Source organism: Phyllostomus discolor, chromosome 7 (assembly GCF_004126475.2).
Source record: "Phyllostomus discolor isolate MPI-MPIP mPhyDis1 chromosome 7, mPhyDis1.pri.v3, whole genome shotgun sequence".
Classification (NCBI taxonomy): domain Eukaryota; kingdom Metazoa; phylum Chordata; class Mammalia; order Chiroptera; family Phyllostomidae; genus Phyllostomus; species Phyllostomus discolor.
The window spans coordinates 94359860-94377741 of NC_040909.2; the positions used below are offsets into that span (position 1 = coordinate 94359860).

The window sequence follows — 17882 nt, forward strand, 5'->3', positions numbered from 1 at the left end:
AAAAAGGTGTGGGGTTTTTTTGGGGGGGCTAATATATTCAGATCAGTTTACTTAGCAATTTTGCTACCACCTATAAAATTGTGATTCTACAGAATTAAACTTAGTAAGGAAATCTACAAAAAAAAAAAAAAAAAGCCCTGACCAGTGGGGCTCAGTTGGTTGGCCATCTTCCTATGAAGGAAAAGGTGGCCAGTTTGATTCCCAAAGCATGTGTCTCGGTTGTGGGTTCAGTCCCTGGTGGGGCACATATGAAAGGCAACTGATTGATGTTTCTCTCCCTCTTTCTCCCTCACTTTCTCTATAAAAAAAAGTAAAATCTTAAAAAAAGAGGAAGAAAGCTGGAAAAAAGTAATAAATGCCAAAGGTCAGGATTTTAGAGATATTAGCAAAACATAAGAGGATACATATTTATTTACCAATCATATAATTTTATGTTTATTGAATAAAAAAATCTGGAATTCTCACCCATGTGTTTTTAACAGGACTCTCAAATTGCAGACATATTGTCAACGTCTGGGACTGTAGTTACTATTACAATTATGCCTGCTTTTATCTTTGAACATATTATTAAACGGTAAGTAGACAATTCTTGAACTTGATGCTCATGGTAATGTGACTTAGTATAAGCACTGGGCTTTCTTTTAATTCCATAACTCTTGGTTCTTTACCTAAGAGATGATGTTGCTATTACCCAGAAATTTGGATTAAATTGTTTAAATCAGAGGAAATGGTTGGTAAGGATGACCTTTCACAACTTCCTAAGTATGGAATAAAATCCACCACACACTTTTGAAACTTGGACATTTCCTAGTAGGAAAAGGGTATATGAACAGAGGTGGGCAGGCTTTCACTTCACCTACCACTTTTCAGTGAAATGGTGGTTACATGCTGCCTATAGCTCCTTTGCTCAGTAGAAATCTCCCGGTAGTTCATGATGGCAAATTCTTGTTTTCTGGATGTTAGGAGTCACGGTTTTTATTCTCTTGATTATCCCAGGAGGAAGGTGGAGGTGGGCAGGGGTGTGGTGTGTGGGGGATGAGGCCTGGAAAGCTAAGGGAGGCTAGAGAAGGGGCAGCAAGGATTCTCATCTCTGGAGCTTTTAAAATCCTGGCTCCAGCAGAGCTGTTTCTGCCAAGCGAATTTATGATCCTTGTTTCAGACTCAAGTTATCTTGCATGTGGAAATAAGATTTAAAAAATTACAAAAACACAGCAGCTATAATGAAATTTTTGTTGGTTTCAGCTTCTGGGTAGAAAGTAACTAGTTACTCTTGGGGTATTAAAAAAGGAGTTACTGTCAGGACTCCTCATTCTAAAGTTCTCTCCTAAATGAGTGATAGGAGCCACAACCTCCCTCCCCCAGTTCATAACAGGATTCTCATTTTCTTTCTTTTTAATATCATCAGCCTTAATATACAAAGACTTAATTGTATCTTATCTAACTTTTCCCACCAAGATTCAGATAGCCTTTCACACTGGAAATTTACAAAACAAGTAGATTACATGATACCCTTAGATCAGAACTCATTAAAAAGAACTTAGCATTTTTTAAAAAAGCCCCAAACTTCAGTATTTAATAAAAGTGGCTCTCTTGTAGGATGGCACCAAGCATTATGAAAAGCCTGATGGACCACACCATTCCTGAGGTTTAAAAGCCATGACACAATGGAAACTTCGCTGAACTCCTCCAGTTTACTTCTTTGGCAACTTAACTTTGTATTATGCACGTGAAGCTTTCTAGGAGCCAGACAGCATATGCTGCATGAGGTCCTTTCTATCTGATATTATGGCTGGGAATCTTAACTGATCTGATACCTTGTTCAGACTTCAAAATAGTTGTAGCCTTATCCTGGTTTTACAGATGTGAAACTTTGACAACATTTACTGACTCTCATAGATTAGTATCTCTACTAGATACCTGATGCTTTTATAAGCCATGATATGATGATTAGAATGACTAATGCAGGCTTTAGCTTTGTGTTAGAACCAGTCAACTTTATTCTAGAAATCAAGTAGTGCTGTCATACTACTTTAGTATGGTATTACTAAAGTAATGGTATGGTTACTTTTTTGTGGTACCACAAATGGTTACCACATTTAGTGTGGTATTTGCATTTTTACTGTTACCGTAGTACATTTAGAATGATTGCTTTTGATAGTGTTTTTTTTTCCTCTTGGTTCTGTGTGTGTGAGTGTAGTGTGTGTCTGTAAAACACCAATTAAATAACACTGGTTTCATTCCATGTAAGCATTATACAGTGTATGTAGATTGCAAGAGATTGCATTATCATTAAATTTTTAACTACCTTCACTTAATATGCTTGAACTGTCGCCTTAACTATGTTAAGCATCTAGTATAAAAGCCAAAATATAACTATTGCTGCCTTTCTAAAACCCAAAATGCAGTTCTGCATTAAACTGAAATGTACACTAGCCCAAAACAAATTAGTGGTGTATACTGAGCTATATATAGCATAGCTGCTTTGTTGTATTTGAGATTTTCTAGTCATTGTGTAATGGAAACAACTTCTCAACGTTACTGGTATCATTTTCTGAGAAATGAATCATTGTATATTTAGTGTAAAAATTCTTATACTAAGTAGAATAAACTTTTGACTTCCTTTTTTATTGTAGATTAAGTAGGATGATGCCTAATTTTGACATTTCACTCTAAACATGATGTAACCTAGCTACTTTGGGATGGTCTTACAATGTTGTCCTGGTAATTCTATCTCCTGACTCCTCCCTGTAAACAAATTGCATTGACACTTTATCCTGATTTTCTTCTTTTTTGGTTTATACTTATTCCAATTAAATATGTATAAATAAAGTTAAAATTTAGTCAGACTGTCTACTATTGCATCATTTGGAAACTGTCCATGGCTTTCTCCAAACTAGTGCACGACCTAGAAAGTAGGTATGTGAAATTCACCTGGGACCTGTGGGAGAGTCGTCTCCATAGCAGCTGCCAAGGGGTCCTGGGAGAAGCCCTCAGTGCAGGGGAGTAGGAGTGTTGAGAAAAGTGCTTCTAGCTGTGAACTTGATTCCTCAGGTTCTGACTCCTCAGGCAGAGGACCAGGAACTCATTGAGGCTGTAAATTCTCCCCAGCAATACCTGAGAAAAACTGAAAATTCTATCACCCTGGTCTGATTCAAGTGTTTTCCTTATGCCATTACTGCTTACAAGATATAACAAGATATACTTTTAGAGTATAGAAAAATTTTAAGTCACATCATTACTATGGTCCAGAAAAGAGAGTTAGTGCTACCGCTTTACAACTTACCTTACTTGAAATTTACAAAAGCAAACCAAATGAAGTTTCCTGGTTTGATTATCTACTTTGCTGTCTGGACTTGGGTCCAAAGATGGTTCCAAGTGTAAGAACAACATTCATATCACTATGGTTTTCTAGGAGGATTGATATTTGAAGTTCTTAAAAGGTACTAGTTTCTATAGTATATTTAAATGAGAAAATGAAAACTGGCTTAATTACAGAAAAATACTTTTAATGTTTAGAAAAGATGAACATTTAATAGCTGCAATGAAATAAACCATTCCTATATACAGTAACTGTTATAAGAACTCAATCCTTCCCCAGGTTCTTAGAATCTGGGGACAGTAGGTTATAGAAAGTAACCACTCCATGAAAACACAAACACCCAAAAACCCAATGGGCAGCAATTGCATAGATCATGAAGACAAAATTGAGTGACTCAGAAATAGTATCGTATACTGCACATTTTCTTGGAAAATTCTGTATTGATAAGTGCTTTCTGAACGTTTCCCCAGGTCAGTTGAATATCTCCTGGCTACTCTCTGCCACTCAAACCTGCCTTCTGACCATCACCACACTGGGATGACCACTGGCCTTGCAAATGTAACTGCCTCAGAAGATGGCAACTAATAGTTTTCAGTGAAGTTACCATGCTTTAGAAAGTTTAAAGCCACAAATTCCTTATGTGGTAACACTTCCGATTATTATCATTGCACATTCAATTCACCAGTTCATTTAAAAGTTTGGTTTAAAAATACATTAAATAGAGTTCAATTTAATATTCAGGAGAAGAAAAGGCACTTAATACTGCAACTTCCAGAACATAATTTGTCTGTCTTTCCCTCCTGTGATGATACTGCTACACTGTTCATTCATCCATATACACGTCACAGCACCTAAGAGAAGAAGGCATTGTGGTTAGGGAGTGAGTGGAACAAGAGCCCAAGAACACCAATAAGTACTACATTGTGTTGTCCTATAATAAAATCTTTAGAAATTAAAAGTAACTGCTTGATATAAAGAACTTGGGGAAAATAAGAAATCTTTTAAAGGTAAAGCTAAAACAACTGGGATTATGGATACAGAAGAGAATGCAGATATGTACCACTAACAAAAGTCAGGAAGCAGATGAGGAAGGAGGTAGGGAATAAGAAGAACTAACCACACAAAACAATGACAAAGGATGCAGGTGGGAAGTTTCCATTCACAGTGCGAAGATAGCAGAGACTTACAACTAGATACCAGAAGAATTAAAAGTCATAAACAGTCCATTAGGGGTGTCCAACCTGCAAGCCGCATGTGGCCCAGGATGGCTATGAATGTGGGCCAACACAAAATCGTAAATTCGCTTAAAAGCTTTTCTTTGCTCATCAGTTTTCATTAGTGTCTGTATTTAATGTGTGGCCCAGAAACGTCAAAAGGTTGGACACCCCTGCTCCACATGATTAGGAGGAAACCATGCAAATGTAAAAAGCTACAGTGAGTCTCCAAGAGATACTATTAAGTGGGGAAAAAAACCCCACAGAACAATTGTGTACATGTACAAACACACCCTCTCAACAATAAGGACCCACATCCAGGATCAAACTGGAAAACCAAGATAAAGAGAAGTGTGAGAGGCAGGAGACAGTGCTAGGTGACAAAAAGATGACAGCTTTTTTCATTGTGATTCTCTACTTTGGTATATATTTTTAAACTGTATTGAACTATTACAGCTTTCACTATGGTTTTTAATGCTCTATATGGAACTTAATGTAAAAACTTCTTTTTGGAGTCAAATGTGTGTCAACATAAACCTAAATCCTGAAGGACCCAAGAAATGTAGACCACCTGGCCAACCAGGATGTTGGATGGGAATGTTTACAGCATGGAGGGTACATGGAGTGTTTTCTGCTTGAGAAGAGTATGTTCCCTGAATTCATTCATCAGTTCTAATAGTGTTTTGGTGGAATCTTGAGGGTTCGCTACATATAGTATGTCATCTGCAAATAATATTAGTTTTACTTCTTTCTTTCCAATAAGGATATCTTTATTTCTCCTTGTCTTAATTGCTGTGTCAAGGACTTATGGGAAAGCAGGTCTGAGTTCAGTATTTTAGGAAGAAAGGTCAAGTCAGCCAAATAACTTTACCTTTATGGCCCTGTATTTTCTCACTGATTTTTCCTCCAAGAAGGTCCCAAACAAGAAGTTCACCAGACTGACTTCCGGATAAAACAGTATTTCCATCCCAGATAAAGCACCTGCAAGAGTGATTTAGAAATAAATCATTTCATCATCCATCCTGAAGGAAGGCCTGTATTACACTGGCCAAAAGCAAGCCCAAAGGCATGATCATGAACTTGTGTGTAAATGTCTTCACCACTAGTAACCCCCCAAACTGTACCTCTGAGGCTCGTCTGAAGTCATAGAAGAGATAAGCGTTCCTGTCTGCACATCTATTACATTCAGACCACCATCTTCTCCTGTGCTGAGGACATGGCGACTGTCTGTAACGTGAGGTGAAACACAGACACGGGTCACTGCTGCAGGCTGTTTTAGATTACTCTGAGATTTATTTCTCATCCAGTGACCTAACACTCATTTTCCTTGAGCTGCTTGTTTTAGTTAACCAGTGACTACCCTCTCCTTGAAATGCTTGATTTGGACCATTTGAGACCTACCTCCCCTGCATGTCATCAGCTTGGCTCAAATCAACTGTTACGGGGAGGGAAGTGGGGGCAGGGAAAGATTTGCTTTTGTTTCTAAGACACTGGGCTAATGACCCTTTGGTGTGAGTTCATTTACATCTTACAAATTAATTTCTTGATGAGCTGAGGAATAAAGAATAATATCCAATGCAATTTTTCTACTAGGTGCAAATGCCACAAGTATACCACATTCTGCCATGAAGTAGGTTTAGCTATATAGGCAAAACCTCTTTTATCAGCCAGGTATTTTTCTTTTAAATTCCCATGTATTTCAAAGTGATAATGCTAATGCCCCCAGTATCATTTGTATTAAAAAGGATAATAATAGTACCTGGGCTAAAAGCAGTATCACATACAATCCCTGAATGGCATGGAATCTGGTGCAGTACCGTGGCTGTCGTGAGGTCCCAAATAGTCACCGTGCCTTCTCTGGTGCCTGAAACCAACAGTGTGCTTGCAGCATTTAAACTGATTGTGTCTACCTAAGGAAGGAAACAGAAGTACCTCATTTAGAATTATGGTCATAAGCTATGTTTCCCTAGGCTCGTTCAAGTAAGTGGATGCAATGATGCAGATTAAACTCTATGGCACAGTGTACTGGTGTAGTTAATGAAGATGTATTTCAATATCACCTGCTGAATGATATTTAAAGACAAAATTCTTTGTATGCTAGTGAATAAGATGAAGTATTGCTATTGGAAATGTAATTTGGTTTTAAAATAGCCTAAACTTGTCCATCTAACTCTATGAATAATAAGTTGTAGCAAGGTGCCAACAGCAGACTGGTGCCTAATGGAGGGATTTGGGAGAAGGGGGAGGTCTCAAGGTTATACCTGCATATCCATCTTGAATTATACACTGAATAAATATTTCTCAACTTCAGTTCATCTGTCGACCATGCAAACTAGGCTTCAGTTCCCAACCTCAGAGAACAGGCAGTACTGGGAGCTACAGCCTAAGATGTGGCAGTAGGACCCAGTGGAAACAACATGTGAAAGGTATCAGGTGCCAGCCCTGGGTCTGCCCCAGGCTGCACACACTTGGGCCATCCAAATATCAGGTCAGTGTCCTCAGTTGTGGCTGTGTATCATCCTAGACAGATGGTCCCTTTTACCTTCTGTGTCAGAAAACATGAAAGACAATGGGTCACATCTTGTTGCCTGAGATAGTCTGAGGATACCCAAATATTCAATGCCGTGTTCAGGGAAATAGTAAACTGAAGAAAAAAAGGCAAAAGTAGACTTGGAAACCCAAAAAATCAACTCAAAGAAAAGAACTGAGAGTCAGCCTATGATCTCCAATAAGCAAACCTAACACAAAGCAAAAGGTCATAAACACAAGTGAGACCAAGAATCCTCCTCAAACGCCCGGACTTTGAAGCTCAGGTTTTGTGCACTTTTGTTGCTGGTACTCACACTGACATCATGTTCCAGCTCGGCCAGCATGTCAAACTGGTGTCTTCTGGTGCCTGTCATTTCTGCAGGAACACCAGACCACACCTGGAACATAATGCAGAAGATATTTACAAACGTAATATAAAAGCATTTCTAATAAAGTGAAGAACTCTTGACTAACAACCTCCACTGAAACACACCAGCAAATGCGCTGCCTAACGCTCTGGTTCCCGTTCTGCAGTGCTGCCGTGCCCGTGCTTTTATTTCTGCCATCCTGTGCTTACCAAGAGTCGACTGGACCTGTGTCTCTTTCCATCCCTTATGGGATTTAAGTATTGTGTGAACTAAGGAATATGAGTGTTGCATGTCTATTAATGTTCTGAAAAGACTACCGAAAAATTGCTGAAATGAGGTGCAGGAAAGAAACTTATCTACAAGAATGGGGGATAAATCTTGAAAAACTTTTGAAGGAATTATAATCGTTCTAGGTTTTTGACTTCTTTTTACACAAATGCAGATTAGAAATGAAGATGATGAATACTGGTGTAGTTTATATACAGCCCTACGATCCACAGAATGGTGAATGAAATGTGCATTTCTATGTTTAAACTTTCAATAAAATGTATTATCTTTTAATGATTCCCACTTTAACTTGAAATTTTCTGATTAACTGGTCAACTGCTAGTTCCAACTGTGTTAGATGAAAGGGGCCGTTTCTCCATAGCTCCGCTGTCTAACGAATACTAGATCATTTCACCCCTAGTTGAACACACAGTAGGATAATCATAGAAACTTCCTATTATACTGAGAAGTGTACACATTTAAAAAGCAGTAATATTCAATATTCTTATATATCACACGCTTTGTGAAAACCAGTGATTGAACATGTTAACAGGTAGTTAAATGGTTTATAATATTTTTATTATACAAACATTGTAAGATAGAAATATATAACCTTCACTGTAGAATCCCACGATGCAGAATACAGCCTGTTGTCATGCCAACAGATCTTACTAACAGCATCATCATGTCCCATTAATGTGTCTTGGCATCTTCCAAATGCTATGGAATAAAAATAGCTAACATAAAAGATAATGAGAACTATTAAAACAGCATTCAGCTTAATTTTAAGACTCAAACACATATTCAAGAAACATCATATTGTTTAATGTTATACTTACTAAGGCCCATTAGAATTACAAACTACTTGTTCTCATGTTAGCAAACCAAAAAACAGAAAATTTTAATTTGAAACTAGAAATTTCCAGGTCTGGCTTATCTTTGTTTTCACCTCAATTTAAAATTTAGAGAAAGAGTTCAACTGGAGAAATCATTAGATTCAAATAATCATATTCAAATCCAACAGAAATATCCTCATCTAATATTTGTTCCCGCTCCACCCCCCCCAAAAAAAAAACACTGCACAGTGTCCTGGCAATGGGAGATTCTGTCCTTACTACGCTGAGTCCACACAGTGGTGAGATGCATGTGTAATTACAAAGAAGTGTGCACAGGTACATACACGTTATTATCCCATGAAGAACTTATGACAGTGGCATCTCCTGGTAAAAGTAAACAAGATGATAAGGCCTGAAACACAAATGATTCAACATTAATAATCTATAATAGTTAGTCCCTAACATAGTAAAACTATCTTATGAGATCCCCCAAATTAATGCTCATATTCTGTTTATGTTAGCCGCCTGATATTTACAAAGTTTTTTTTCCAACTGGTTAATTCCAGAAGCCTTGCTTCCTCCCAAGTGTAGGAAAGTCAAAGCGTATCCAGCGCACCGGGTCTAGCCTGACCATGTTCAGGGGCTGTGGAAGGCCTCCCTCACGTCCTGGGCTGGGGGTGCTGCCAGGAACGCTGGAGGAAGTCATGCGTGAGGGCAGGCTGGGGATTATCCTCAAGAATGCAAGCACAGTCACAGGGTTACAGATTAATGTGGGTAGGAGAACTTCCAAAATTCTTTAGGGAGTTTCAGAATCTTTTGGGTGACTTACATTAACAATAAAATGTGCTTTTTCAGAATCATCGGTTTTCTAGTATTGGGTATTCTAGCAACTCAGATATGCATAAGTTATTTAAGTAGCATATATACATTTAGTCTGAAAATTCCAAGGAGGAAAGATTTATTAAGGAGAGCTCTACTGGGTAGCAGCAGTCCAAGTTTTTTAGGCTACAAATGAAATTTCATTATGAGAATGAGGCAACTTGAAAAAAGTCTAACTTGAATTTAGAAATAATCTAACTAAAGCATTCTGTCAATACCATACAGGAATAAACCCAACTGTTTCGAGAGAAACAAAATGTCATGATATGTGTGCCTATATTATCATGACACTGACTTAAAATTAAAATGAACTCACCATATTTGAAAATGATATACTTCTCTGTAGCATTTTGGTTTCTTTAGAAAACATCTTCAAGGTGGAATCTAATTTAACAGTGAGAAGGCAACCATGTGAGAACCACAGAGATGACAGAGAAGGCTGCAGGGGGCACGCTCCTGACCGCACTGGGTAGTAAATGGGGTTAGGTGACCTAACTCCTCCTCCAACAGCAAGATGCTATGATCTGTTAACTCCCTGACAAGGAAATCAGTTTAAAACCCAGTATAGACACAGTTGACATTTCAGCATGAGTGAACACAGGGTTAAGCGTAATAACTGCTCTAAGCTAAAGTTAAAGAGGAATACAACAGCCCTGGCGGGTGTGGCCAGTGGACTGAGTGCCAGCCTGCAAACCAAAAGGTTGCTGGTTTGATTCCTAGTCGGGGCACATGCCTGGGTTGTGGACCAGGCCCCCAGTTGGAGGTGTGTGAGATGCAATCGATCTATGTATTTTTTACACGCCGATGTTTCTCTCCCTCTCTTTTGCCCTCCTGCCCCCTCTCTCTAAAGGTAAATAAATAAAATCTAAATAAAGAAGTAAACCTTAAAAAAAGGAGAAAAATAGAAAGTTTAATCTTTTTTAAGAATTGCAGCAGTATAGGTTTGTTCCTTTTTAACCAATAGACCAATTTTGGTGTGATAACCTGTACAGAATTAGCATTTATGGAAGAGAATCACTAACTTTCTAAAGAATAATAAAGTTGGGATTATAATGTCCAAGCTTTTAATTTCCCTGCCTAACAAGTTTTAGAAGTGTACCCAAACCCCTTAAAAAAAGCAAGACTTGCAAATCACAATGTGCTCCAAACATCCCACATTTGAAATATGTAACATTTACAAACATACAACATGATAAAGGTCAGAATGAGTGTTAAATAATTCTTTTTTATAGTAAAATTTAATATTTCAATTTATTGCAACACTAACACACAGAAGTCTTGAGTCTTTATAAACATGAGTTTAAATAAAACATTTTCCCATATTAGCTTGAAAACAGAAACAGAAGAATGAATACATCACCAAACATCTCCCTGAGGGTATAAGTCACTCTGACATTCTTCCCAACCTTGCTTTTGATTCCAAAGAATGACCTTTTTATTTGGCAATTCTGAGTATTCACCACAAAGCCTGCTTAAGCTTATTAATTTGGGGCAACCTATAGAAAACCATAGGCCAGCCTGGTATGTAACGATGCTTTTCTTGACATCAAAGGTTCCCTCCCCATACCAGAAGTGATCATGTTACAGATGCTGAAGAGCTAGTCTCATTTGTGATGGGTTCCCGTCATGCCCACATACCTAAACATACGCGGCATATCTGAAATGCAACTTTAGGGTAATTATCAGGATACATATGAATCAGTAATATGAATTATTAAGATTGAGAAGAAACAAACAAAAATATAAAAGCTTGTCACTTAAGGAAAATGAAATATCTCTCTCCTTTATTTGGCAAATTCACAAAGAAGCAATATAATAATTAATAAGCCTTGGAGGTTTAAACCCTTGATGCTCATGATTTACAAGGTCACAAAAGTACAACAAGCTGAAGGATTTAACGAACCACATCAGGCCAATCCAGCTAAGAACACAGGCTTTGCCTAAGGAAAAGCCTTTTGTCTGCATGACTGTCGGCAATCGTGGCAGGCAGAGATCTTGGGAAGACAGGGACTGCCTTCTTCTCCCAGAGCATCGTGTTGGTGGCCCCAGCATGGCCCAGTGTGTGTCCTGCACAGTCACTTCCTTTGGTCTACAGTAGAATCATTTTCTAGGCTTTGTGGAAAACTCTGTGCTATGAAATCTGAGACTGTATTTGAAAGAGAAAGGAATGACATGCTACAGATAATAAACCATGATTATCAAACAGAGTCTGACAGCAGTAACTGATTTTCCCCTGGAGGTGTTGAGTTGGATAGCATTATTTCTTAACTTAATGGATGAAAAATATAATTTCATATGATAAAGACTGAATAAATAGAGTCCAAACAGTCAGCTACTAACTTTGCCATGATGAGCTGTCTAAAATCTAAGCAGGGTGGCTAACACCTTACTCTTTTCATCTCTACACCTTCGGGAGTGCCTGTCACCAGGCTTTGAACACAGCAGGGCAACAGGTGATTGAACTAAGTACATGTTGTACAGACGCCAGGGAAAGCAATGTTGTACACAGCAAGAGATGCTTTATGCTTAGTCCTTTTTAAAGATCAAAATAGTTAAATTCTAATGTATCATTCAAATATAATTATTCCAAGTCATATCAACAAGCCATTGCAGGGTTTTTCATAATTTTGGTAATGCAAAAGCACATTAACAATATAGGAATTAGATTTCAAGCCAAATGCTACAGCAAGCACCCCGAACATATACTGAGTGACAAAAATGAAAACCTTCACAGCAAATCGTCATTCCCACGTGAAAACGTGCACACCCCAGGCCCTGTGACGCTCCAGGTCTGTCTGACAGCGGCTCCAGCCCCGCTTCCCGTTCTCTCCCCGGCCACCCGCCAGAAATCAGGTGCACCTCCAGCGCTGGTGGGCAAGGCTCCTCCCAAACAAGATGATGGGAAATAAACTCTTTCGGTCCTTCCCCTTAAATTTTGGGAAACCTTCTTAGCAACAGAAAGGCATTTTTCATAATTGTTTTTTGCAAACTACAATAACATTGTATGTAATAAACCACAAAATAATTGCTCAAAATTTATTTTATGTGGGGGTGGCACATGCAAGTACAGTCCTTGACTGAGAGTGAAGAAACGTGGACACTATGACTCTAGGAAAGCCCTTTTTCAGGTGGGAAAACATACCTTGTGAGGTGGTAAAGACTGATGATCCATTGCAAGAGACTGCTATTCCAGTAACTGCCCTGTTTAAAAACAAAGTTTTATGAATTACCATCAATCCTGCACTAGGACACTGGTCTCTTTCAAGGTCTTGATTTAATTTTACCAAATTTTTATAACTGTTTTCTTCACAGCTTGTCTGCTGAATCTGTCCCACATGACACCTGCCATTACCAAATCACAGCCTGGCAACTTCTAATTCTGTGCTGGCGATACCTGTGGCCAGAAAACACTCCCACTCTCGCTTCCCTACTGGCCTCATTTGAAGTTAATACATTGCTGACAATTGGAATACTACTAATGCTTCTCCCTCAATTCCCCTTTATCTGACTCTTACCCGAATGACTGAAACTCTTCTTTACAATCACTTCACCTGCATCGTCAGTGAATCGAATTTACCTAGCCCCTGTGCGACGATGACACCACTGAGTGGTTCTAGCATGTCCTGTTGAAGTTTCATTCATGTCTTCACTGCCCTGCGTTACAAGGCCCCTTTCTATGTGCCAGAGAATTTGAGGGAAGAAAGGGCACTGTTACAGTGAATAAGGAGAAACTACGTATTCTTTTCCAAGGTTGTGCTCTGATTATAAACCACTGATCTAAAGCAGACTGGCACGTTCTGTTTCACCCATGGCCCACGGTGTGCACAATATCAAAACGTCAGATAGGATGCCCATGGCTGTGGAGCAGGACACGGAGCCTTGTCTCTGGGCTGCATTTCCCCACCTGTAACAGGACAATCAGGTGACCAGTGCTCCTCTAGTCTTTCTACCAAAGTTTTATAAAAATATCTTTAGTAGCAGAAGACAGGGAACACATAACCCCTTTAGGTCCAACAGCAAGCTCAATGTTTTGGAAGTACAGGTATTATTTTTAAAATTCTAAAATGACTGACTATAGAAATGACAACATGGTAGGCCAGCACAAATCTGTTTGTGCCAAAAATTCCTTTGCCACATTGACCTCAGCTGGCTGATCACTATATCACTATGGACATTCTGGGGAGATAAAAAACAATCAAGATGACATTGAAAGAGAACTTCCCCCTTGACTCAGCTTAAAACAATCTCACACCAGGCCAAGACCCCAGCTTCTACAAGGACAGCACAGAGACAGCCTTACTCTTTGTGGATTTTATATTGCTCATGCAACTGCAGTTTTGCGATGTTATTCCAGGCCAGTGTTTTGCTTTCCTCAGTCAGGTCTTCAAAGGACTCTTCACCTGGAGAGACTACATTAAATTATTGCTAAGTGAGTCAACTAAAGTACTAACAAGCATCAGACAGCAAGCATCAGAGTCACAATGTTTCCTATTAAAATCAAACAACCAAAAAACCCCACAAAATGTCTCACCAAAATATAATAGCTTTGAAATGTACTTGTTAGAGAGCTCCAAAAATAATAAGGTATATAATCTAAATAAAATAAAAATCGTTTGTGAAAGGGTAAAGCCAGAGCCATTTGCTTTGTAGCACCATGTGCTGAGTGGGCCTGTGACCCTGGTAAACAGGACTGCCATTTCACTCTTCTGAGCTTGTCCCCAGGGCTGGAAATTACTGGAAGTAAGAACTAACCGCTCTCCACAGCCACTGGCAGGAGATAACATTGGAACAAACTGCAGCCCCAACTGCCCAGGGCCACACAGCAGCAACCCCACCCTTTCCTAATCCAGTGAAAGCTCAAAGCCCCCACCCCTCAGTGCTGGTGCATCTCTGCACCGCATGCCCTGTCCTTTCTCGGCCAGTGAACACAAACTTCATTCTCTACACGTCCTTCTCTGTGAATTCTTTCACAGTCCATGTCACTGACCACCCTAACAATCTGGAGAATAATTAAGAAGTATATTTAAATATCAGAACATTTTTATACTTTTACCAATGTTTGCAAAGTCTTCACTTGGCCCCTAAATTAAGAACTTCAGGAAATACAAGCCTGAGGAACCATTTCCTTGTCAGCAGTTTATGCAAACGCCTGCTGTTTCCCTAAGAATGCTGCAGTTTTGCTCTGGTTTTGTGGGGGAGGAAGCAGAGATGAAGACAATTACCCCAAGTACTCTTGGACAGGACTAGCTAAATAACCCCTTCATTTCTAAGAAAGGCTGAAACAATTACCCTTTAAAATAATCACAAGACAGGGTACAGGGCCAGTGAGTAAGCAAAATATGGGTTTAAGAGGCATCACGAGATAATCCTATGGTCTTTGTGACTTAACCCAGTGGGGTTATCTTTTAGAGAAGTACTCCCAGCCAGCCCTGGGTCATGTGACTCTGCTGAGCTGTCCCTCCACCCTTGAGAGCTTGCTCAGCAACGTGTGCCTAAGAAGTCTGAATGTGCCTGGAACAGATAGCAGAATTGGAGACAAGAAAACTTTCTCTCAAAGTTCCACGCAGTGTCAAACTCCTAAGAGCCTGTAGGTTGGAGGCTGTCCTATGTGAAATATAAAACACAGATAACTGGATGAAGGTGTGAATACATTCCACCCTTTCCAAATACTAGATGTGAGAACAGAGTCCATTTCATGTCAGCACCTAACATACGCCTGGCACAGAACGGATAATTGGTAAACATTCGTCAAATGGTTGAATAAGGAGATATGGTCAAGTACAGAAAACAGAACTGAATGGAAGGTCTGTAGGCTGTGGGAATGGGAGAGGAGAGCTGGACGGAGATGGGGGAAGGAACTGGGGGAAGAGCAGGGCAGAGGTGCCTGTGAGGGCAGCCAGGCCAGGATGTGTCGGCAACAAGGGACTGGCCAACAATCAAACACCAGCCTGGGAAAGCACAGAAAAGAAACAGAACCCTAATGTTAACAATAAAAATACCGCCAGATTTCAAATTACCAGGAAATAACAGTAACTGGATTTCCTTTAAAGTTAATAGTGAAAAATGAACAAAATAAGAACAAAAACTATTTTTTTTCTAGGAGAACTCCAATAAGATGATAAAACAATCTCTAAGCAGCATAACAGTTTCCGTTTCATCTCCTCTTCGGAATCGTTAGAAACGTCTTCGTCAGAGAAAAACAAGAGATGCTCATATTTCTTCTCTTTGCAAATTTACCTGGAGAATCTGCTGTGGAAGCATTGTAACTGGAGGTCTGGGATGAGCTTTTAGTCTTGGGAGTGATCCTTCGAGGATGAGGTGTCACAAACAGCTGTTTTGGTGTCTGCCCAAATTCCAAGATTTGGGTTAGCATGGCCACTTTCTCATCGGGGTCTTCGATGCTTTAGGACAGAGCACAAATAATGCAGTGAGCCGCTAGGCTGGAGCTTTGCGAAAGCACACGTTTCAGATACTACTGACCAACAGGAGAGAGATTAACCTTCAAATACTAACAGCAGGACTGTCCAAATCTTATCACAGATTTTTTGAAAACTTTCTGAGAGCTCAGTAACTCAAAAATAGTAACAGCAAGATATACTTAGTTGTGAATTTTCCATACTTCAATATTATTAAATAAGTGCACTAGTTTTAACTAATTTTAGTTGAAGAGGTATTTGTAAATCAAGAAGAAGTTCCTTATAGACTAAGTACCTGTTTAGGTCTACACCTCCTTCATAGGTCAGGGGATGAAATACTGAAAAGAGAGATGTAAAACACCATGAAAGATGTACTGCTGAGTCATAATATACACTCTGCTCAGAATTTTAAAACCCAGTAACAACTTCAAATTTTTATTCAAAGAAATTAATTTTCACTTTGTAAAATGGTCTAATAATATCCAATTTCAGCCTACATCAGTTTGAATTACTATCTTTTGCTTAGCAGAAATCTAATTGGCAGGTAAGAGGACCAATTATCTCAGTGTATTTCTCAGTCAGCAGTATTTCTGCCGGAGGGGAAGTCATTCTGCCCTCTGCTCAGGCGTGTGAGAAATCAAGCCTGAACTTCCAACTCCACTCCCTTGTCATCTGAGAAACCTGGAGGTAGGGAAGAGCTGAAACTGATGAGAAGGTGCATTGCTGCTGGTTTCTTTCAGCCCAATGAAAAAGAAGCTCCAAGGCCCTTCATAGCCATTGAGGTCACTGACCTATCATTTTCTGGTTGAATAATTTTTTTATCCTCACCTGAGGACATGCCCATTGACTTCAGAGACAGGGGAAAGGAGGGAGAGAAAGGGAGAGAAACATCTAGGCAAGAGAGAAACATTGACCAGTTGTCTCTCATATGCCCTCCAGACTGGGACCAGGACTGAACCTGCAGCCTAGTTACGTACGCTGACTGGGAGTCGAACCCACTGCCTTTCGGTTTACAAGGCGAAATTCCAACCAACTGAGCCAAACTGGCTAGAGCTGTTCTGATTGAGTTTTAATTGACATTATCTAATGGGCTAGAGAGAGCACAAGCTAAAATGAGAAGACTGAAAAAGACCTCTTGGGATCATGGTGAAAAAGATGTTCTTTAGGCAAAAGTACTTCCTCCTCTGTTACTTAGTATCTAATCCAGTGTCACTGAGCCAGGAGGCACTGTTTGCTGACACAAAATTCTCCTGCTGAAGAAATAACCTTGACTGCTCTGCCCTCCTGCTATCTATTTTTGGTTAGTTTTGTTTTTGTAAGATGCTAAATGAACTTTCAGTGACCATTACATACCATTATATGCCCCAACAGCCTCACTTCCTTTTTGCTTGTAGCCAAATATTAGGTCAATCCACTCATGAAGGTGCTCTGACACATAATTGCTTTCCAGGGCATCTTTGCTTTTCTGAAGAAAGTCTTGGGGACCTGTTGGATTAGACTTGATCAAAACATGGCAGCACCCATCTATTTCCTCTCGTTTCTTTCATCTATCCACATGAAAGCTTCTAGGACAGGTGAGAGGCACATATTTCTTAATGAAGTTTTGCCTCCTCATATAAAATACTAATTCTGTAGTGCAAGAATCATTTTCACAACATTTAGGTCTCTCAAAAATGTCACTATTTTTACAGGATACACTTAGAATATTTTTGATTTGGAATAGGAATGATATTGCCTCATTTAGATAGAGAATTATGCTGTCATTTTTTAAAATCTACACAACTAAATAATTAATACTGAAACTGCACAGTCAGGAAAAGAATGTCTACAAATGCAACACCTTCAAGGTGGTACTCACTCTGAGCCCAAGGTGGAAGTTCCACATCATCCACCATCTGCCCTCCTTGTCTCTTCCCCAAGTCCAGTTTCAGATTATTGACTAAGAAGCTGACATCATCACCATAGAATTCTGGAATCAACTGAAAGTTCCAGGAGGGGAAAAAGAAAGAAGAACAACAAACACTTTTTAAAGTAGTTAGAAATCACCAGCCCAG

The 17882-nt window shown here is 39.4% G+C and overlaps 2 protein-coding genes across 6 annotated transcripts in view; one reads left to right on the plus strand and one right to left on the minus strand.

Annotated features, from left to right (window-relative positions):
- The window catches only part of LOC114514488 (syndecan binding protein), a 23802-nt gene extending 21378 nt beyond the window's left edge, over positions 1-2424 (plus strand). For all 3 annotated transcript variants that reach the window (XM_036031138.1, XM_036031139.1, XM_036031137.1), the window contains 3 exons: positions 483-574; positions 1597-2038; positions 2101-2424. In XM_036031138.1, the coding sequence (XP_035887031.1) occupies positions 483-574; positions 1597-1651 (147 nt within the window). In that variant the 3' untranslated portion in view covers positions 1652-2038; positions 2101-2424. The remainder of the gene's footprint in view (positions 1-482; positions 575-1596; positions 2039-2100) is intronic.
- The window catches only part of NSMAF (neutral sphingomyelinase activation associated factor), a 58476-nt gene continuing 42764 nt past the window's right edge, over positions 2171-17882 (minus strand). For all 3 annotated transcript variants that reach the window (XM_028533828.2, XM_036031135.1, XM_036031136.1), the window contains 14 exons: positions 17687-17807; positions 17182-17313; positions 16124-16166; positions 15650-15813; positions 13713-13821; positions 12555-12613; positions 9729-9796; positions 8878-8945; positions 8311-8434; positions 7377-7460; positions 6293-6443; positions 5658-5760; positions 5405-5514; positions 2171-4170 (listed from right to left, as the gene is read on the minus strand). In XM_028533828.2, coding sequence (XP_028389629.1) covers positions 4076-4170; positions 5405-5514; positions 5658-5760; positions 6293-6443; positions 7377-7460; positions 8311-8434; positions 8878-8945; positions 9729-9796; positions 12555-12613; positions 13713-13821; positions 15650-15813; positions 16124-16166; positions 17182-17313; positions 17687-17807 — 1431 coding nt within the window. In that variant the 3' untranslated portion in view covers positions 2171-4075. The remainder of the gene's footprint in view (positions 4171-5404; positions 5515-5657; positions 5761-6292; positions 6444-7376; positions 7461-8310; positions 8435-8877; positions 8946-9728; positions 9797-12554; positions 12614-13712; positions 13822-15649; positions 15814-16123; positions 16167-17181; positions 17314-17686; positions 17808-17882) is intronic.